Source organism: Liolophura sinensis, chromosome 13, assembly GCF_032854445.1.
Source record: "Liolophura sinensis isolate JHLJ2023 chromosome 13, CUHK_Ljap_v2, whole genome shotgun sequence".
Taxonomy (NCBI): domain Eukaryota; kingdom Metazoa; phylum Mollusca; class Polyplacophora; order Chitonida; family Chitonidae; genus Liolophura; species Liolophura sinensis.
The window spans coordinates 22,892,315-22,915,804 of NC_088307.1; the positions used below are offsets into that span (position 1 = coordinate 22,892,315).

At 39.5% G+C, this 23,490-nt stretch overlaps 1 protein-coding gene across 1 annotated transcript; it reads right to left on the reverse strand.

The window, feature by feature from the left end:
* Positions 1 to 3,630: 3,630 nt before the first annotated feature.
* On the reverse strand, positions 3,631 to 21,308 carry LOC135480987 (sodium/glucose cotransporter 4-like). The gene is made up of 16 exons (XM_064760918.1): positions 20,590 to 21,308; positions 19,007 to 19,109; positions 18,000 to 18,071; positions 16,594 to 16,698; positions 15,655 to 15,714; positions 14,883 to 14,987; positions 13,142 to 13,247; positions 11,682 to 11,762; positions 11,268 to 11,476; positions 10,225 to 10,360; positions 9,226 to 9,333; positions 8,707 to 8,857; positions 6,662 to 6,830; positions 6,014 to 6,226; positions 5,671 to 5,770; positions 3,631 to 3,848 (listed from the first exon to the last, which is right to left on the reverse strand). The coding sequence occupies exons 2-16, from the start codon at positions 19,106 to 19,108 to the stop codon at positions 3,631 to 3,633; spliced, it is 1,935 nt and encodes a 644-aa protein (XP_064616988.1). The 5' UTR covers position 19,109; positions 20,590 to 21,308.
* Positions 21,309 to 23,490: the final 2,182 nt, after the last annotated feature.

Consider the following 23,490-nt stretch of genomic DNA (forward strand, 5'->3'; position numbering starts at 1 on the left):
TATACAAATGCTCAATATCACAGCTGCACAGTGACTGCGGTGATCTTAAATGTTCCACCCACATTACCGATAATGGAAATAATGTTTTTATTAACGCATTTCCTACTTTTTAACCTGTTTGGCAATCGACTTTCTGGCATTTGTCACTGGGACAGCCATTTCATAGCTTTACAATACCTGTATACTGTATTTCACGTAAAATTTGGCCTGTAAAATGACGCTTTCAGAAGCACCTACAGTTCTTAAAATAATTTTTTTGATGCTAACTTTTAACTTAAGAAGTTAATAAAACTTCGCAAAATGTGAATAAATAAGGTTGGAGCAAAATACGTCTCTTGAATAAAACCGAACTGTAAGTGAAATACAGTAATCTCTTGTTAGGGTAGCTGTTTGGGATCTTGAAGAAGGGCAGTAACTCTTCATGCCCAACTCTTCAGCGGCGGAGGATAAAAGTGGTCTTTAGCGTGCGTGGCAACGGGGAAGCTAGTTTCACTTTGCCCCAAACAACTATCCTGGCTTGAAACAACCAGTTTGCCGTTATCTCACCATTACCAGTTCCATCAGTTAAACAGCCATGGCCTGTGCGCCTGATTTTGTGGATGCTAAAATCCGGCAAAGGAAAGTTATTTTATTTTCGAAATCGTACTCTCCCGACTGTAAACGAGTCAAAGCAATCTTGGATGGATACAGTCTGCAAGGACTCGGCCTTTGAAGTCGTGGAAATTGAAAATCGTCAAGATTGTACTCAAATACAGAATTATTTCCAGATTTTGTGTCTGACAGACAACAGATCGGTAAGTTCTCTATTATCACTCTCATAATCTGGGTGCTGGCTTCCCCTCCGGCTGTACGTGGAAATGTCTGTCATGCAGAAATCTGTCCGGTTTCCTCCCACCGTATTGCTGGCCGCCGTTGTATGAATGAAATATTCTTGGGTACGGCGTAAAACACCGATCAGTTAACGAAAAATATAAATATAATGTTTGTGACCTGTTCAAATCGCAATGGTTCAACTGCGTTAAATGTACTATATCCATTTTTTTCTATATATTTAACATTCATTCAGTCGGTAGACCGAATGTCAGAATGTTAAACAAGAAGGGAGATCATCTAGCTTACTGAACTAGCTAGGTTTGATGTGTTATGGTTTTTCTTTTATGGAAACTTTCTGATCACGACACGTGTTTTAATACAACATTATGGGCGAAAAAATTTATTCTGACACCACAATGACACGTTGCAGAAGTGTGCATGTACAAAACTAATGGTAGCTGCTGTTAAATTGGCATAGAACAGTAAAAGGTTCAACTGTCAAGAATGAATGGATGTTTATGACCTAACGCCTCATTGGCAACGTTTCAGCCATATCGTGTCAAAGAAAGTATCACGTAAAGACTGAGATCGCTTAATTGTTTTTCTGAACAATGGTCAATATCTACTAAATTAATGCAAATTTTGACAAACTCGACAGAGTCGCACGAAAAATTTCCGTTGTTTAACATCTCCAATAGGAGTAAAGTATAAGGCCTTGTTTTAGTTTCACCTCACAGGTATAGTTTTAATTTCACCTGATATTGTGCCTATTTAGCCCTACGTATGTTCTTAAGTCCAAAAGTCCAAATGTCGGCATCTAGTTTCCTTAAATGCCCCTATCAAAGCCTTTGAAGCCTTTGTCACGTATAGTTTTCAGCATATTTCATCTGACATTGGCTAAACTTGTAATGACCGTGTGATAGAGATCATTGTGTTTTACAGGAGGTAATTTACATATCTTGCCATTGTAGACGATATGAGGGTATACGTCTTGAGTATGGCGTTTATCAACGATCAAACAAGTAAAGAAATCAAGCAAAATTACCTTAAGATTCGTGATGTTTTTCACCAAATTGAATCGAGTTAAAGACTTCCAAACGTTCATGGGTTCATTCACCAATATTTTCACCTGTTACAAGGCATTCCAGACGCCCAAACATGTATTTATTTCCTCTGTTTATATTGTGCAGGTCCCACAACTTTTCATCAAAGGGAAGTACGTGGGAGGAGAAAAAGAAATACCTATTCTCCACGACAGCGGCGAGTTGAAGAGACTATTTACAGAGGCCCGTGCCTTGTGATACGAAAGGGATTGAATTGTTTCAATAGATTTACCTCAGGGATGACATTTTGCGTCTTGTTCACGTCAGAACACCTCAGAGTTTAAAAATGAAATGACGTTAAAGGTGGGTACGAGGCGATTGGACGCGTGTGGTTGTAAAGAATGAACTGGGCAAGATGATCACCGTGAAAAAAGGACTTTTATTTACAAGAACTGTTTATATGAATACATGTATATACTGGTGAATTATATATGAATTATATATTATATATTATATATGAATTATTATGTAAGTATAAAGGTATATACTGAATATACATTGTTTTTTTTTTGGGGGGGGGGGGAATTGTGCTGTAGAGACCTACCTTAAATTTGTATATTATCATGTAAAATCCTTTAACGTGCATTTCTACTATTCCACGATTCCACGATAAGAAGTCATGGATTTACTTTTCAAACATTTGTTTAGGACTCGTGACATGAAACTCCTGGCTTTTAATTGGTACACAAATTCCATTGAAAGCGTTGCCCTATATCGTGAGCTAATTTACGAGACGATGGTAGAAGTGAAATATTCTTGAGTACGCCATGTAACACCAGTCAAATATCTTTCGAACTTTCCAGTGTTTGAATACAGCAAGTGATTGACACACATGTACATATCCACATATTATATAAATGTGTTCATATTACGTATATTTGAGTTCATATTAGGCCTTTTTGGCAGGTTAACTCTATTATATGAAGTAGTATTATGTACTACACTGTCTTAAGGCTATATATTCCCCAGAGAAAACACTTCGTTGAAAACTGCCTTGAATCGTTCCTGTCAAGACCGAATATTGGTCGTCCCTTTCGGAAAAAAGTTCACAAGCATTTTTGTGGTTACAAGATAAATGGTGCTTACGAAACCGACATGCGTCTCTGATCACAAAATCATCGTTAAAAAATGGATGTTGGTGTGGCCTAACAACACATGACCACCCTTCCGAAAAAAAAAAAAAAAAAAAAAAAAAGAAGGAAAAAAATGGGGCGAACGGGCATTCGGACAGGAAATAACACTTTAGCATTTGTGTTATGCACGGTATTTGATGAAACGCCTACATCGCCATTAGCTGGTTAGCCTGACCATCGGTCCGTTGCTTCAACGTAACTCTTAATGTACGATTACGGCCTGAAAGATTTGAACACAGTAAGGAGACACACTTCACAGAGCACGCGCGAGATGTCTTAAAGCAGAGCGAAAGTCGCATATGGATGCAAATAGGCTATCCATGTTTTTCTTTAATATCGCTCTACGCTCTTTTGGTGTCATTTTCAAACTGTCACACCCTGAAATTTGAGTGGCTGAAAACTGATGACATTTAACTGACTCACCTCTGTTCTGTCAGCATAATTTATTTCCCACATGCTTTGGACGAAAAGACAATTTCAGGTGTGATCTATTCGATACTGACTGGCCGAACGTTGAAGCCATGAACTAAAAACAATGGACTCATCCTCAGACTAATTTCTAGCCGGTCCAGATCATATCCCTAATGATAGAAGCCAATGAGAAACACAGCCACGGCAAGTAAGATTACAGCGTTGATATCTAGTAGTATCCGGGATTGTCGTTTCTCACGAATACTCGTCAGCCTTTTTATTTGAGCCGCCATTTCTTCTGCCGTGAGCTTGGCTGATTTTACACCCGATAGACCACAACACTTCTCCAAAGCGCTCCGCCATCTTGGTTTCTCTCGAGCCGTGGAATCTGAATTAAACGGAAACAAGAATTAATAAATGAATGATCAATATTTAACGCCTCAGTGGCAGTATTCCAATCACATCGTGGCGAGAACATGTTAAAACTAGTTCACATTATGTAAGCCACTTCGCTAACGACCAGTGAGAAGCTGAAAATTATATAAATCCAATGAATACAAGATCGCTGACAGCGATTCAGAAATAGGCATTTTCCTATGCAATAACGTTGCGAGGACCCTTTTCTTCACCCACGCCGTTTGTTACAGAGGCGATCACGTGGTCTCTAGTTTCAGATCTGTCTTACAGAATAGGTCTATGCGCGAGAGTGATAACATTCAGATATATAACAAACAGCAACGCTGTCGTACGGAAAACATCTGTGGCATAGTACCCATCAAGAACAAATATTCTTAAAGATGTGAGCCGAGTGATTTCAGCGGGCCCAAACGGAGAGCTCTAGCATAGTCATCTTTCATGCATGTACGACTAGCTTTCCAAGAGGCTGCCGGAAATAAGATGTGCTAATGAACAGGAGCCATGTAAAAATGATATAGATTGTCTTTCATGAATTGCGAATCCCGCATAACTTGCATGCATGCATCAATAAACCTTTGATTCTCTCGAGTCTTGCCACAAAAGTGAATTTTGACGTCAGGACTCGCCACACATATCCCCATAATCCTCTGCCTTGTATTTTGAACTTGAGAAGTCTTTGGTTGATGCATGCTTGCCTTGTGTAAAAAGTGTTGTGTAATAAGGTGACCTGGTTAGAATTATATGGTTAACATATTTAAACTAGTGACAAAACACCAACACAAAAGCAACTTTGATGTAAGAACAATCCGAATGACGAACCATTCGATATTATATAAAGGGAAAAACATCTAGTTTAGCCCGAACTTGAACTGGTATACCAAATTTGATCTTCCGATCAGTTGTAGTATTCATGCTGATGTGAGAACGTTATCCCAAGTAACATTTTAAAGTTGGTTACCATGGAAATCAGAAATTTAGTCGAAATGAAGTTTCTTCTTCTCGAGCCAATGTATGACACCTCAAATATTGAGTTGAATATCGGATCTATATCACAAGGCTGGCGAAGATGACTAAATTTGCAGTTCCTGCTTAGTGCGGTTGGTCTTCTATTGGGAGCACGTCGTCCAAATTAACGCTTTAGCGTTGTGCTTGTTGCCATAGAAATTTAATCAAAATGACCCTAGTTTAAGTAGGAATGTATTTCCACCAAATAGGATGAGTTTTCTTTTGCGAGCATGTCAACATTAAACTTTTTAGAGGAGACTGCCATTGAAAACAAAAAATTTAATCGAATTGAAACAACCTCGGCTTAGAGAGGAATTTAGTTCCACGTGAACTAAAGACATATAATGTGACCCGATCTAACCGACAAAATGGGCAAGCAAAAAATACGGTTAAAATAGCCATATGTTTTCCGACATAATACCGAAATTTAATCAAAATGATCACAGTTTAAATAGGAAAACTTTCTTTGCGAGCATGTCGTCCAAATTAACATTTTAGGGGAGACTGTCATAGAAAAGAAAATATAACCGACTTTAAGTGACTCCAGCTTTGAGAGAAATTTAGTTCCAAGTCAACTGAAGGCATATACTAAAATTCCTATCTGATAGGCCTACAATACTTGTCTGTTGTGAGTACGGTGTCCCTCCCGACGAACAGACGGGGCGATGGAAAGGTGGAGATGGTGGGAGGGGGGGGGGGGGGGGGGGGGAACAACAATCTCTTCGACAATAATCCCTTCGTGCTCACTGGGATGGCTTCAATGCGACATACATAAAATCTCCACATACCATTCTTAATTCTGCTGTTCTTCTCTGACATGTCATCTGTCTCGTCATCGTCAACTGGCATCTGGCGTGAGTGACGCGTCCACCAAGTGACCCGATGTAACTGACAAAATGGACAAGCAAAGCATACGGTTGACATTGCCATATGTTTTTTTTAGCAGAATATCCATGTATATATGAATTTGCACGGGTTGTACGACCTGAGTTGCGAAGCTTGGGGGCTGATCAATGATTCGCTTTGTAATTCTACGGCTTTAGCCTATAAGTTATGTGTGCAAAAATATAAAATTTAATAAGTAAAATATAAGTATAACATAATAAATAAAATCCTTCAATTAAGGGTTACCTTTTCCGGAGGTCGAGCTGGAGTAAAAAGGCTGATGATGAGAATTAGTGTGGCGGTGACGGCGATCTCTGTGGCGGCCACATACAAGAAGTGAACTCTGACAACAAACGGTCTGTCATCTGTGACGTCACAGGCGGGGGAAGGGTAAACCACGGACAACGCCAGGCGGGTCACACCAACCAGCTGACCAGCGATCATCCCGTAAAATGCTCCCTGTGCGGTTAGGTAATAAAATAAATGCGAGACATTTATGCGTATGTGGCAAGTAATCCAACAGTCTTCGGTTTTTTGGCTTGTAAAGACTGGCCCTTAGCACCAATTTGGATCTTAGCGGTCATTTTTTTGCGTCATTTACTGTGCTAAAAGCGGTCTTACGGTGAACGAAGTATCCAAATCACCTTTCGGATCGTCAACCGGTAAAACGATACCCAAAGGACGGCTGGATTCCATATGGACGTTTACAATTTCATGTTACGGTAACCATAGCAATCTCGTCATATCAGAAGTGGAAATCTCTACGTGAAGCTGCCTTTTTTCCACTTTTCACAACAGTAAAATTTTTGAAAGCACAGTGAACCATTATTATGCAGATTATATACTCTTACACAGAGACAATTTTAATGCACTGAAAGTGTCAATTTTGCTTACCGGTTCGGTGGCGCGTTTCCAGAAGAAGCCTAAGATGAAGACAGTACCCCACGGTGGACCCACACAAGACATGAGCATTTGCCAGTACTGCCACAGTTCTCCCCCTTGGGCAGCTTGCATGATGGGAATCCACAAGATGGCGCACCCAACCAATGCCAAAACGACAATCCTGTATAAATGGCCATACATGTTTTCAATTTTTGGGAGCATGTCGTCAACTTAACAAAAACTGGAAATTCACAAAAATTATAAGATATTGTATCAGTAGGCTATATTTATGAGACATTGTACTAACAGGCTTATATTTTGTTTTGAATAAAACAATTTCCAAATAATGTGTGGCATCTCTAAGCTATTAAAGAGGCCTTTCAATAGAACAATCACAGAATCACACTAATCACAGAACCAATCCAAACTACTCAGCTTAGGGTGCTTTTGATTGGCTTTTGTTATCAGAAGAATATTTCACCCCCTAATAGTCAACAATTTCCACTCGCTGGCTTTCTTTCCACATGTAGAACGTTACCTAGCTGTCCACAACCAACAGTTTCCACTCGCTGCCATCCTTTCTACATGCAGAACCTTACCTGTCCACAATCAACACTTCTCGCTGGCATTCTGTCAACACGTATAACTTTACCCGCCAACAATCAACAATTTCATTTTACCCGCTCGCTGGTGTTCTTTCTACTTGGTTCAACTGACCTATCAACAATCAACAACTCTCACTCGCTGGTCTTCTTTCTAGATGTATACCCTTACCCGCCAACAAGCAACAATCCCCATTCGTTGGCCTTCTTTCAACATTTATAATCTTACCCGCTAACAATCAACAATTCCCACTCGCTGCCAATATTTATATCAAGGATATTAAATTAAAATCCTTCATTCCAAGATTCTTAAATTTTACAGTAAGTACAGTTCTCTTACCATAAGTAAATGTGGTTGGAGTGTCGAGAATCTCTAATACTCTTGGCCTTCATAACCAGGGATTAGGTGCTGTGTACACACTTTGCATGAATCATTCATAATTTCTTACTCCATACACTTTTTTTTACTTCTTTGGTCATTTGTATTAAACGTATTTTTGGAAAGTGATCGTACGGTAATTGACCAGGAATGTACTTTATTGTTGACGATTGGTATACGGACATCTGTGCCTACGCCTTTATTTCTACATGTATCATTTTACCTGCCAACAATCGACAATTCTCAACCCCTGGCGTCCTTTTATACTACCAGCTTACCTGTCAACAGTCACCAATGTTTATTCATTCGCATACTTTCTACATGTATCGCCTAACCTACCAACAATCAACAATTCTCAGCTTCTGGCATCCTTTCTACATGTATCCCCTTACCTGTCCACAATCGGCAATTCTCGACCTCTGGTGTCTTTTCTACATGCATCACCTTACCTGTAAACAATCAACAATTCTCAGCCCCTGGCGTCCTTTCTACATGTAACACCTAACCTACCAACAATTAACAATTCTCAGCTTCTGGCATCCTTTCTACATGTATCGCCTAACCTACCAACAATCAGCAATTCTCAGCCTCTGGCGTCCTTTCTACATGTAACACCTTACCTGTCCACAGTCAACAGTTCTCAACCTCTGGCGTCCTTTCTACATGCATCACCTTACCTGTCCACAATCAACAATTCTCAGCTTCTGGCATCCTTTCTACATGTATCCCCTTACCTGTCCACAATCAACAATTCTCAGCCTCTGGGGTCCTTTCTACATGTAACACCTTACCTGTCCACAATCAACAGTTCTCAACCTCTGGCGTCCTTTCTACATGCATCACCTTACCTGTCCACAATCAACAATTCTCAGCTTCTGGCACCCTTTCTACACGTATCCCCTTACCTGTCCACAATCAACAATTCTCAGCCTCTGGGGTCCTTTCTACATGTAACACCTTACCTGTCCACAATCAACAGTTCTCAGCCTATGCCGTCCTTTCTACATGTAACACCTTACCTGTTCACAATCAACAGTTCTCAGCCACTGGCGTTCTTTCTACATGCACCACCTTACCTGCCAACAATCAACAATTCCCACTCGCTGGCGTTCTTTCTACACCGCGTCCAGAGATCCATGGTAAAAATACTACTGGCGCTGTTGAAGACTGACGTCAGAGTGCTCATGCAAGCTGCAAACAACGCCGCCAACATCAAACCACGAATACCTGAAAGCGAAAATGAAAGTGTTGTGCACTTTTCCTGCTTTCAGAATTGTATACAATAAACCAGTAACATTTGCCAGTTCATATGCACTATCCCATAACAATGTTGCAAATGTCAAGCGACGTGCCAAAACTGTTACGTATACGCAATCTGTTGCCCTGGTTGCCCCTGAAACTTTGATGTGTACAAGGCTATTTTATTTCCGTTTTAGAATAAAGCGTTTGCAAGTTGCATTATATGAACTGGGGCTAGTTAGGCTCTTTTAAACTAAATATAGTTATATTTGTAGGTTAACATATTGGGTTAAAAACCCGTCAATTTATTATAAAACAATAACTCTGCCGCTTTACTCAGCTGCCGCTTTACTCACCTGGCTGCAGAATTTTCAGCACAAGTACCGGATATGCAATGTTCGAACATCCAGCCGGGTTTCCACATATACACTCACAAGCTGCCGGATCCACACATGCTACTTCATCTGGCAAATAAAGACAATACTATTGCTGCCAAAGTAAAGGAACCTTAAGCGGAGAGTAGAGCTATCCATCTTGGATAAACTCGGGGGCATGTGTTGTATATGCATCGTGTTGAATATAGTCGCTACATTGCACATATGAATAGTTGCAATCAAATCTCAAAATAAATACAGATTTTGATTATTTATTTGATTGATGTTCTACAAAGACATTTCACTTATACGATGGCGGCCAGCATTAGGGTGGGAGGAAACCCTTCAAAGCCCTAGGAAAAACCCAAGACTATCCGCAGTAATCATTAAACATAGGTGATAACAAAATTATTTTGCTTCTTCCCGGCAATCCTCACAATATGGCTCCAGTATCGGTAAAGTGGCCTTAAGCAGTAATCATTTATTCAGTTTTTCAATTACTGATAACTGACTTTTAAATTGACCACCATTTTGGAAATTCATCTTTCGATTAACGACCTTGTGTGACCATTTGCCAGCTATCATAAATGTCGTCGCTGCTCTAGTTTTTCTCTCAGTGCTTTGCGTCTTTAATTATATTACATATTACACTTATGGTGATTAAGTGAGGTGAACTGACAAGAGGTCAGATCTCATCGGTTACGTGTGACCATTTGCCAGCTATCACTCTGTCTTCGCTGCTCTCTGTACTGTAGCCGTATTTCACCAGTTACGTGTGACCATTTGCCAGCTATCACACTGTCTTCGCTGCTCTGGTTTTGCTCTGTGTTGCAATCCTTGATTTTATATTCTTTCTTTGTTCTTTGGTGGTTTGTGCTGAATATTGCTTAAGACATTAGTCTTGCGATTATTGATCTGAAACGTTCGTTATGGTCAATGATAGGTTTACAAATGTCTGATAAAACGCCAGTTTGGGCCTACCTGTGAAAAGGACTCTGGAGGCCATACCCGGCAGGATAAAAAGAAAGAATGGGAGAATCTTGAGATAGCCGGCCAAGATTGACCCCCCTTTGGCATGGCTGAGATTTTTGGCCGACAGGGAGCGCTGTACCATGATCTGAATGAGAGTGGATAAGGAAACATATATATAAATGAGTTTTACAGAAGTTGGGCCTATTTCGTCAATCGCCACAGCTTTAGGGGGATGTATATAGAACGTTAAGGGTCTTTCGTTTTTAATAGTGTGTGTCCTCTGCTTTTTACCTTGGACAAGAGGCTTCTCTGCTATAACCATCGCGAACCATCACTGAGTACTTTATACCTAAATTTCTCGTATACAAATGGAGAGCCTTTCTCGCCTAAAATAGTTCGGCTCACAGCTGATCTATTTCACGCATTTTTTCAGTTCGTTACTGTGTTTAGCATGGCGATTTGTGGCCGGAAACTTGTAAACATATTGTTCATTCAGTATTACAGAGCATTAGTCAATCCGGCTTGGACCATCGGGAGGGAATTCATTATTGGGATCGGAATAATCAACAAATACCAATGTTCTTCTGATATATGCCTTTTTATGTGTTTCAGTCTTTAGGGTACATCAGTCTTCGATCTGTCCATTATCACCAAGCCATGTGGTTGTGAATAACTATCTGTAACACAACTGGCTCTATACTTCTGGTTGAATTCGGCGCATCTGTTTTGACAAATTTCGGAATCAGATAAGCAAAAAAGCGAAAACGTACAAAAAACTTTACGTTGCACAAACAAAATGCGGGAATGGGACTAACTGTCGGCCGTTACAGCTATTGCGCAACAAATTAGTTCAGTGGTGTTAACGGTAATGAATGAAGTATACCTTCGCTCATTATAACATTAATTTGGACCGTCCTTTCACTTTCTAGTGGAATGCAAATGTCTGACGCTTATATTTCAAGATATTCATCAGCGGACTTGATGTAGAGTGACCATATGGGGAAAATAATGTAAATGTGACGTCATGTTTCAGCGCCATTACATGACGTTACCTGATCCGCGCACCAGAACCAGACGTCCGCTGCACAGTTAATAATCAGAGTTCCTGGCCAGGGATAATCAGAGTTCACGGGGTCACGGAGCAGGCTCAAGGAATCCGGACGTGGGTAGCCGCACGTGCTGTTGCTATGCAACGTCGTGTTTGGTACAGCCCTCATATATTTATGGAGCAAGGCGTTATATCCACCAACTTCCATCAGACCTGCAGTCCGAAAAGAAATAAAAATGAACCTAAAATAAATAACTCTACATTCTTATCGGAATATTGACATCTTAATAAACGACAATAAATTATTCTTCTCCTTTGCTTATGGTGACTGTTTTATGTTTTATAACAAAGCATGCATCTTTACTTGTAAGTGTATAAAAGTGTTATAAAATATCGTCGGGCATACGAACTATCTTACTCCTAGCTAAAAGGACGATCGCTCCGCCGGTAAGAACCACTGCCTGGAGAGTGTCTGTGTACAGTACCGCAGTGAGGCCACCTGTGAAATAGTGTATAAACAGCCATTGAGTTAGAGTTCTATACAAAGTGTTATTCACTATGAAATCAACCATTTTTTCCTTCAAGAAGGCTAAATATCAATCATACCGTTTTTAGAGTAGTGTATGTAAAAAAAAAAAAAAAAAAAATCAGACCTTGGTCTCAACCAACTTGGAACCTCGTTTGTTTCGTGTGAAATTGTTCTCGAATGACACTGTTACTTTTTTAAAGCATTTACATGAATATTTAGGGGAAAAACCCGACCGAAGTAAACTGAAAGGAAGTCGTATTTCTATCACACTGTCGTCGATCCTTTTCTTTTTACTCTCTGTGATATAATCTTTTATGTTTATGACGTTACTTACGTAACAAATTTGTGATCCTTTGTCTCTATATGGGAGGAAATATTTCGTATTTTAGAACGTTTTTGTAATAGGCCTACTTCAATGCGACTGTATATTAAATATAATGATTTCACAGCATTTTGAGTAATTCTGAACCAGTGACGTCTAATATATTACAATTAACATAGTTACTTTTTAACATATTGACGTTAATTGCAAAGTCGAAGACGTTCTAAAGTAAGAAATATTTCTACCTTGATAGAGCCATTGTGCAAGGGGGCGTGTAACTTACTATTCTTTAAACATCACACATGAACAGTTAGAATAAAACCCTAACGGAAGTAAATTCATAACAGGCCGTGAAAAGAGGCCGTATTTCACAGGTATCGCGTGACCGACTATTCTCTAACTATCACACTGTTGTCGTTGCTCTGTTTTTTTTTTTTTTGCTCCGTATGCTGTAGTCTTTTTGCTATGGGTACCCCCAGTGTTGTCGTTGATCTTGCAGGTCCTGAATTTAGGATAGCTTAGAAACCGCTGGTTACGGTGATGTAAAATGCTTCATAGTATCTAGACGGTAATAGTCCTCACCCTCCAATCTCGACGCTGACAGTCGTTTTTTATAGTTCTAATACTGGCCAAAGACAAAAATACATTTCCAGGATAGAAATGAATTGAACTGTCGTACACAAATCATTATAGTGTAACGCTATGTCTTGTCTAAGCTGAGTTTTAGGTATAGTACTACACTTATTCACGCGTGACCCAGGAAACCCTATCTACACTGTCAGCTAACCAGCGTCGATTCTGTATCCCTTTAATTAAAGACGCGTCCGACTGTACCAACTGTTGGACCCATGTCTCCGAAAAGAGTATAATGGTAACTTTCCAATTTCCCTCATGTCTGTATATCATTTTCCTCATGGAGCGATCAGATTTTGCGTAATGTATATTAATAACGTGTTATGAAATGGGAAAGGTTTCTGTTATTGAGGCAATGGCCGACCGGGAAATCATTAGCACCTAATCGCCTAACCTGTCATCGTAAAGGCGGCTGAGAATATGAGAATGATGGATCCTGATAAATACATGCTCCATCCAAACAACATCTGCACAAACACAGCGCCTGCGTACATCTCTATCTGTAGAACAAAACAGATGGTAAGCAAATTTCTTATTGTTACTTGGGACGCTATAAACGTTAATTTAGAAAACATACCTGAAGATAGTAATTTAACTCCAAAGGATCAGTCATTGTCGTGAGCATAGAGTTATATGACTGGTTTATTTGGGCTGGTCGTAGGTTGGAAAGTTTGCCAGCAACCTGCGGATGGTCGTGGGTTTCCTCCGGGCTCTGCCCGGTTTCCTCCCACCATAATGCTGGCCGCCGTCGTATAAGTGAAATATTCCTGAGTACGGCGTAAAAAACCAATCAAATAAATAAATAAATAAATAAATAAATAAATAAATAAATAAATAAATATGCAGTTACCATGAAAGCTTCAATATATTACAATGCCAAGTCAAAGCACCAAATGTATGGTTAAAAATGGTTGATCACGGGCATAACCAGACACCACAGACAAACCCCACTGATATCTTGGTGATCACGCACACAAACAGAAACAACAGACAAAACTCACCGATATCTAGGTGATCACGCACACAAACAGACACCACACACAAACCCCACTGATATCTAGGCGATCACGCATACAAACATACACCACAGACAAACCCCACTGATATCTTGGTGATCATGCATACAACAAGACACAACAGACAAAACTCACCGAAATCTAGGTGATCACGCACACAAACAGACACCACACACAAACCCCACTGATATCTAGGTGATCACGCACACAACCGGACACCACACACAAACCCCACTGATATCTTGGTGATCATGCATACAACAAGACACAACAGACAAAACTCACCGAAATCTAGGTGATCACGCACACAACCAGACACCACACACAAACCCCACTGATATCTTGGTGATCATGCATACAACAAGACACAACAGGCAAAACTCACCGATATCTAGGCGATCACGCACACACCCAGAAACCATGCACAAAACTCAACGATATCTTGGTGATCATACATACAACCAGGCACCACAGACAAAGCTCACCGAAATCTTGGTGATCACGCACACAACCAGACACTACAAACAAAACTCACCGATATCTAGGCGATCACGCACACACCCAGAAACCATGCACAAAACTCACCGAAATCTTGGTGATCATACATACAACCAGGCACCACAGACAAAGCTCACCGATATCTAGGCGATCACGCACACACCCAGAAACCATGCACAAAACTCACCGAAATCTTGGTGATCATACATACAACCAGGCACCACAGACAAAGCTCACCGATATCTAGGTTATCACGCACACAACCAGACACCACACACAAACCCCACTGATATCTTGGTGATCACGCACACAAACAGACACTACAAACAAAACCCACCGATATCTTGGTGATCACGCACACAAACAGACAAAACTCACCGATATCTAGGCGATCACGCACACACCCAGAAACCACACACAAAACTCACCGATATCTTGATGATCACGCATACAACCGCAGACAAAGTTCACCGATATCTTGGTCATAACGCACACAATTAGATAATATAGACAAAACTCACTGATATCTTGGTGATCACGCTCACAACCAGACACTACAAACAAAACTCACCGATATCTTGGTGATCACGCACACAAACAGACACCACAGATAAAACTCACCGATATTTTGGTGATGATATAGACAACCAGGGACAAAACCGACAGGTAGATTCTCAGCCGCTTGCCTCCGTATCTTTTCTTCAGGTATTCAGGCATTGTATATACCTAAAAATTGAAAAAAAGGATAAAATTCTAGGTATTTTTACTCTGTTAATCGTCTCTTTAAATTTTGCAAAGAAAGTTAATCATGATTCCACGATTTTATTTAAGCATCGATGCACTATATTCTAAACTCTGGAGGTTGTATTTCCAACTAGACTAATTTACCTTTCCAGGATAACATTGTTCTTGCTCTAGTAGTAATCAAACGGTAAGTCAAACGGTTTCAGGGTTTTATCTCTCCTGGTGATAGCCGAATAAAAAGCGTACAAAGTAAATTGGGTACAATCCCATTTCATAATCATCGTATAGGTTACCATTCCCATCCACAATCTTTGGAAAGCAATTACCTGTATATACAAAATATTCACATTTTTCCTGGCCATTGTTTCCTGCCCCAGTCGCATGATAATGAAAATTATCCAAAAAACATATTATCTCTATCTGACTTACCTAGCAAACCCTCTACAATAATTATTTCAAGTAATAAAATTCATCGATTATGGCTATTATTAATTGTCGTATATAATCGCGCCCATGTTAAAATGCACTGATTTTCTCCATCACTTTGTAAAGCGACGACACTAAAGACAAAAGGACGTCACCACTATGTCTTAACTCGAAAATCTCCCTATAGATGTGGCCTGGGATTAACTTAACTCTAAATGCTTACCCCAGAAGCGATGAATACGGGAACAAAGATCCACCCTAAGGCCAGGATAAATGGAATTGCCTAGAAATTCGACAAAAGCACAAAAAAACCCCGTCAGCTTGACGATCACTTAATTTGATGATTATTACAAATCGATCTATCCTACACATGAAGTGAAATATGTTTCTTTACAAATAAATTCAACACTGGATTAAATTTCGCATTGCTACAATGTCCTTAATCCATGGAGATTATATTTCCAACGGTACAGAAACTAGGATTCCACTATTACCGATGAAATAATGATTTTCTACTATTTGCATATCGCATGGTGTTGCATGGTCAAAAACTAACATTTCTGATTCGTATATCAGCGAAATATTAATTACCTGTAACATTTTTAGAGACCGAAAATCTATTTCCTGCTGATGAAGTATGATCTTCCCATGTACATTAAGAATTTGGGATTATATAAGCTAACGGTGAAATTTCGTTCCTTTCCTGCAGAAAAGACGTGTAGTAGCCTACTATTTGCATTTTTGAAATATGAAATTCCATGGATAGACACTGGAATTCCGTTTTCTGATAATTAAATATGAGATTCTATTGTTGGAGAATGGAAATCTTTTTTTTTAAATTCTGAAATTATGAAGTTCACTGATACAGCATGGAATTCTTTTTCTTTAAACGTATGGCGTAAGGACAGTGAAATAAATATTTTTTATTAGCGAAATACGCGATTCCATGCTTAGGCCCTGAAATTTGTGTTTTTTTGTTTTTGTTTTTTTTTTATTTTTCTTTATCAGCGAAATACGTGATTTCATGCGTAACCCTTGGAATTCGTTTTCCTATTATGTCCATATGACATATAATTTCATTTACAGATGTAGAAACTTCCTTTTTTCTTAATTGTTGATATACGAAATGCTATGACTGTTTTGTCATTTAATGTTGTATTACATGCCACTCAAAGATCATCCCGCCTATGCCCGAGGCTGCCGCTGTTCCCGCTAGACCAATGAACAATGGAGCCCCGATGTTACTGGCGTAGATGGAGGCCCCGATCTGGAACAGGACAAAAATAGTAAGTACGTTACGTGGTCAGAGTATAGTAAATGATGGAATAGTTTCGTAACTCAGTGGTCAGAGTAGAGTTAATGATGGAATAGCTTGATGACTCAGTGGTCAGAGTAGAGTTAATGCTGGAATAGCTTGATGACTCAGTGGTCAGAGTAGAGTTAATGCTGGAATAGCTTGATGACTCAGTGGTCAGAGTAGAGTTGATGATTGAATAGCTTGATGACTCAGTAGTCAGAGTAGAGTTAATGCTGGAATAGCTTGATGACTCAGTGGTCAGAGTAGAGTTAATGCTGGAATAGCTTGATGACTCAGTGGTCAGAGTAGAGTTAATGATGGAATAGCTTGATGACTCAGTGGTCAGAGTAGAGTTAATGCTGGAATAGCTTGATGACTCAGTGGTTAGAGTAGAGTTAATGATGGAATAGCTTGATGACTCAGTGGTCAGAGTAGGTTAATGATGGAATAGCTTGATGACTCAGTGGTCAGAGTAGAGTTAACGATGGAATAGCTTGATGACTCAGTGGTCAGAGTAGAGTTAATGCTGGAATAGCTTGATGACTCAGTGGTCAGAGTAGAGTTAATGCTGGAATAGCTTGATGACTCAGTGGTCAGAGTAGAGTTAATGCTGGAATAGCTTAATAACTCAGTTGTCAGGGTGGGATTTAAACATGGAGAATATTGATAAATTTGTGCTTAATAGCTGGATTGACACCTATGCACAAACCTGGTTTCCATATCATCAGTGGTGTTAAAAACAGTGTCCAGTCATGTTGAGCCACGTGTATCTGGTCACACATTCATGAATCAAACAATTTTCACCATTCTTTAGAAAATATCTATGAAATGACTGAGTTCAAACTATGTCAAGCTAAGTACAACGGTGTCATGTAATATTAAAGGGAGTGACTGTTTAAATAAGTCTGTGGTCAGAGAAGAATTAAAATCTGGTGAATATCGATAAATCGATTGATCCAAAAGAACCATTTACATGTTGCAAAATGGAAGTTAAACTATGAAACACGGCCTCTTCAGATAACTGGTTGAGATATGTGTGCGGTCACACTTTCACGATTTAAACAATTTCTCAAACCAATCTTTACTTAAAATAACTATATGAACTAACTTCATGTTCATGAAGGTAATTTGCTGATAGGTCTGTTTAAAAAATTTACAAAAGTTAACTTTAACGGTGCTAACTAGTACGGTGGACAATGATGGTGTATCTGTCTTCTTTGTTCCTCGGTTGAAAAGTTAATCATAAAACATAAACATCATGAATACGTCACCGGAATCCACGTCATGTTTTTCCCAGCCAAGAAGTATCCACGGGCATTTCCCTTCGCAGCTTTGAATGTAGCCTTATGAAACAGAAAGAAATTCTTTAAAAGTGTCCAAATATTCAGACAGTCGAGAGGACGTGGCAAGGTTATGTTTTTGTAGTCGTTTATTGTTTATCTGTCTGTCTATCAACAAGTTTATTTTCTGTTTTGGTTCTTTTCTCAAATATCCCCAGCTACGAACCCTATAAACATTTGTCTTTATTACATGAGCATGCCGTAAGTGGGAAGGTCTGCCAGCAAGCTTTATGTCTTATATTTGCAACTGACATGGACATTGTTTACGGACTGCGAGTTTGAAATTTGAATTGTCTAGAATATCGACTGTCCTGCATCAATGGAAACTGATGACTGTTTCTCTCATTCATGTTACCGGCTTTACTTTACTATTTACATAAATATTTCTTACATATTTCTTTGGGAATTGGGGTTTTAAGTTATTTTGGAAATGGGTCTCGTAGTTATCGACTTGGGGCCTTCCTATATGGTTTACGAGTAGAATGTCAGACTTGACGCTAAGATTAAGCATATCTTTCCGAGTTCACCATGACTTTTTCCATGACATGTAGCAGGACTGCACCATATATGCCGTGAAACATATTATTATATCACCCTGTAGACATTCACACGCTATTTTTAAACCATACGTGTCGTAGCAAACATTAATATACTAAAATAGATGTTCCGTGTCAATAATTGCAAGACGAATTTTTCCAAACAACGTTCAAAACCCCAGAGGACAATAGGAGTATTGTAGGCCCATATATTATGCGAAATCCCTATATCCAGAGAAAAGTTTTCAAGAACGTCCAGAAGATGCAAGAAATGTTTTATAGGCTCGTCATTTTAATCTATCTCCAAATCGTTTACAATACTAGTTTATAAGTTGTCATCAATCAAAAATATATATTTAAATACATATCTTTGTACACACATTCCCTGACAGCCATACTCACCCATGCGCCTACGATAAGGACAACCAAGAAGTAGAGGCCTATCGTCAAACTATCCCCCCAGTGGAGAGTGTAGATTGGGCGAGGAGATGAGCACTGGTCCATCCTGGAAATTTTGACCTTGACTTAACCTTGTGGAAACCAAAAGACAGTTTGTTCCATGTGTTTTCGAAAAAAATGTTTGATTTTTAGAAACAGCGTTCCACATTGCTTAAAATGTTGTTATAGATACCTAAACAGCTATACTGTTAAGGTTTTGAAGAAGCTTGAGATTTATGGGAATCTTGGATTCCAGACGTTGTCCTGGAAAAAGTTATTTTACTCGGAAAAATTCCAGGCCCCGGTATTAGGAAACGACCTTAGACTTAAGTTAAAATTTCAGTCATTAAATGTGGAATGTTCCATTCCATTATTTTAGCTGAGTTTGTCCAGAATTTACGTTGTCAAGCAATATTTTGACCTTGTTACGTAAGAAATAACAAGTTTAAAGTCATTTGAAATTTTAACTTTAGTCTAAGATCTCGTGATCTCGATTGCCAGACTCCTTGGTTTACGGAAAACGTTATCTATATTGGTAGAAAACTTGTTCTATTAGGCAACAAGGGTTTTCCATGGATTTGAAAATCTTCTTTCCACATGTTGTTGTATAGTTTATTATTTCTTCAAAGAATTTTTTCGTTAGTAACTCATTTGGTTTTCTGCCTATGACTCGCGTATGCAAAAAGATGGACGACATGGACCCCATATTCCCTGAAGTTCTGTCTGAAAAACTGGACAAAACCAGTTTGAAATGCTTATGCTTCTATAGCCCCTACACACATTAAAATGGGAATGATCACCTTTGGATGTAGAATGCTGTTTGATCCTGACATGAACTGTAACGTTGCTTTGTTCATTACCTCCGGTGAGTAAAGAAGTGGGAATGCATGCAACGTTAATTGTTGGCTAACAAAAATTTCTTAAAGCAAGATTAGTTATTCTGAGGTGTTATTAGGAGTTTTCACCTGCAAAAGTCTTCACCAAGCTGGCAGAAATGTAATGTCGGTATCAGAGGAATGGTGTCAGTTAAGCAGGTGGACAGATCAGCATCTTCATGCCTTGAGGCACAACTGAACTGATGGACGTATATGTATGGTTTCCTCCAGGCACAAATGAATTGATGGAGGTATATGCATGGTTTTACCTTGAGGCACAAATGAATTGATGGACGTATATGTATGGTTTCCTCCAGGTACATCTGAATTGATGAAGGTATATGCATGGTTTAACCTCTAGGCACAACTGAATTGTTGGAGGCATATGTATGGCTTTCCTTGAAGCACAACTGGATTAATGGAGGTATATGTATATATCCTCAATAACACCACTTAAAGGTGCTATAGCAATCGAAAATATCAGCCTCGCCTGTGCAAATGTTAACGTGTCTGACACTGACAGAAAGGCTATTATGATTTGAGCTAGTCTTGGTAAAAACAGAACAAATCTTTGTTAGGTAAGAGAATATGGATTCTGTGCCACAATTTCATCTGCAGCCTCTTTAAATCTGACATCTTAAAGAACATGTAGCATGCAACAACTCCTTTTACCTCAACTCTTCTTTTGCAACGACATGTAGTACAGCTCGAAATGACTAAGAGCCAGCAGAAACACAGCTGTGATCACGGTAATACCTTCCGAACACTAAAATTCAGATTTCGTTCCAGAGGGGACGTAGGCCAGATAAAACTTCAAACCACCCAAATTTCTTCAGTCCAGGGAAATTTCTTCAGTTCAGGGAAATTTCTTCAGTTCAGGGAAATTCCTTCTGTCCGCGGGGATTCTTCAGTACACGGCGATTCCTTCAGTCCACAGGAATTCATTCAGTCGAGGAAATTCTTTCAGTCACAGGAGATTCTTCAGTACAAGGTGATTCCTTCAGTCCACAAGATTCTTTCAGTACGAGGAAATTGTTAGCCCAGGGGAATTCTTCCAGTCAAGGAAATTCCTTCAGAACAAGCAAATTCCTTCAGTCAAGGAAATTCCCTCAGTACAAAGAAATTCCTTCAGTCCAAGGGAATTCTTTCAGTCCACGGAAATTCCTTCAGTACACGGATTTCAGTAACATTCTTACATTGGATCGTGAATTATCATCAAAACGATGTTGTTTGTACTCTAGCCGCCACGTAGTATAGGCCCATCTCTGTGTGTATGTAACTTAGGCCTACTTTTCAAAGCTGAATCTAGGAGTTAGACCTAGATACATGTCACGATGCACTGGCTACAAATAGCTCTCGTTCTCCACAGTTTTTAAGCCGTTGAAACTGAGTTTTATGCGTCCGTCCATGTCTATATCGTCCATGGCCTGCTTTTCGAGAACGCATATGTATTAAAATTTGACCTATTTCCCAGCATGCAATAAACGGCACGTTTTCTAGTATACATAAGACGTCTATCCTATAGACACAGCGGGCTCGGTATTTACAGTGAAACAGAGACATTACGCTATCATGTTACTTTTCGCATGTAAATATACGGCGAAATTTACCCTGTTAATAGGCCTATATTAAAGTACCTATGTGCGGTTTGATACTAGACGTGATATATTTCTCGAGTGTGTTTACACTCAAAGGGGCTGGACCATTTAATGACAATAATTTGCAGTGTAAAAATATCGCTATGACACAAGGTGAGGGTTCAAACTTGTGTGACACTCTAAAAAGCCTATATGTACGTGTAGTTTAAAGTTCTTTGAAGATCGCTTAATTATTTTCCACCACTGATGTGCGCTTTTGTATGTCACACGTGGAAAAGTTCGTCAGTAACTTGCCAAAGGTCGGTGACTTACCAACCTTTTAATAGCCTCTTTTCCACCACCCATGAAACCGAAGGCCATTACATCAGGCTGAGCCTCACGCTCCCCCGAAAAAGATATATTTATTTATTTATCTGACTGGTGTTTTACGCCGTACTCAAGAAAATTTCACTTATACGACGGCGGTCAGCATTATGGTGGGTGGAAACCGGGCAAAGCCCGGAGGAGACCCACGACGATCCGCAGGTTGCAGAGAGACCCCCCGAAAAAATATCTTTTTTTTTAATCTTCGAAATAAATTCGACAGAAGAAGCCAAAAATGTCAGAGAAGCTCAGAGAAGCAAACAATTTAGAGTAGAGCAGCTGTCTTATTTGTGAAACCGGAAGCAACTTCAGTGAATATTGTGACAGTGTTGTGAAGTATGCACAACGTGATTCTAACTGAATGGGCCTGGATGAAACAATTTTATTGATGAATTTTGCTTACAGGTCCGCGCGAGGACGTCAGTGATGAGGCTAAGCCTCTACAAGCATACTACGTGAATAGCACAGGCTCCAAAGGTCAAGCTTGTCTAGTGGTGGCAGTGATGCAAAGTGAGCGTAGTGTGTAGAGAGCGGCACGTACGCTGTGAGGAGTAGGCTGTTCGTCAGGTACAGCTCGAGAGGGAGTGATCGCCATGCTGACGTCGCCAAAGCGAGCCATTCTTGAGTAGAGCGAAACACCCTTCTCAAGTAAATAATAAATGTCAATCCACAAGAATTTTTTTTCTGAAAAAGCTCTACCTTCCATCCGAGTATGTGCATTTACACATCATCCCTTAGACTACGGAGCTAAAAAAACAAGCTCAACTTTCAATCTTTGTATGAGAAACAATTATTCAGGAACTAAAAAGCGACCACTATACAGGAGCTAAATAAAAAAACTCCACCTTTAATCCATGCAAAAAGCGACCACTATACAGGAGCTAAATAAAAAGCTCCACCTTTAATCCATGCAAAAAGCTACCACTATACAGGAGCTAAATAAAAAGCTCCACCTTTAATCCATGCAAAAAGCGACCACTATACAGGAGCTAAATAAAAAGCTCCACCTTTAATCCATGCAAAAAGCGACCACTATACAGGAGCTAAATAAAAAAAGCTCCATCTTTAATCCACGCAAAAAGCGACCACTATACATGAGCAAAATAAAAGCTCCACCTTTAATCCATGCAAAAAACGACCACTATACAGGAACTAAATAAAAAGCTCCACCTTTAATCCATGCAAAAAGCGACCACTATACAGGAGCTAAATAAAAAGCTCCACCTTTAATCCATGCAAAAAGGGACCACTATACTGGAGCTAAATAAAAAGCTCCACCTTTAATCCATGCAAAAAGCGACCACTATACAGGAGCTAAATAAAAAAACTCCACCTTTAATCCATGCAAAAAGCGACAACTATACAGGAGCTAAATAAAAGGCTCCACCTTTAATCCATGCAAAAAGCGACCACTATACAGGAACTAAATAAAAAGCTCCACCTTTAATCCATGCAAAAAGCGACCACTATACTGGAGCTAAATAAAAAGCTCCACCTTTAATCCATGCAAAAAGCTACCACTATACAGGAGCTTAATAAAAAGCTCCACCTTTAATCCATGCAAAAAGCGACCACTATACAGGAGCTAAATAAAAAGCTCCACCTTTAATCC

What these genes read in the sequence shown, in the direction of transcription:
- LOC135480987 (XM_064760918.1), bottom strand. Translation starts at nt 19,108, where the DNA reads ATGGACCAGTGCTCATCTCCTCGCCCAATCTACACTCTCCACTGGGGG. An exon ending in GGATGATCTTTGAGTGGCAT is followed by an intron (nt 15,715 to 16,593) that starts GTAATACAACAT and finishes TCGAATTTCTAG; the next exon opens with GCAATTCCATTTATCCTGGC. An exon ending in CAGCTCGACCTCCGGAAAAG is followed by an intron (nt 5,771 to 6,013) that starts GTAACCCTTAAT and finishes CCATTTTGTCAG; the next exon opens with TTACATCGGGTCACTTGGTG.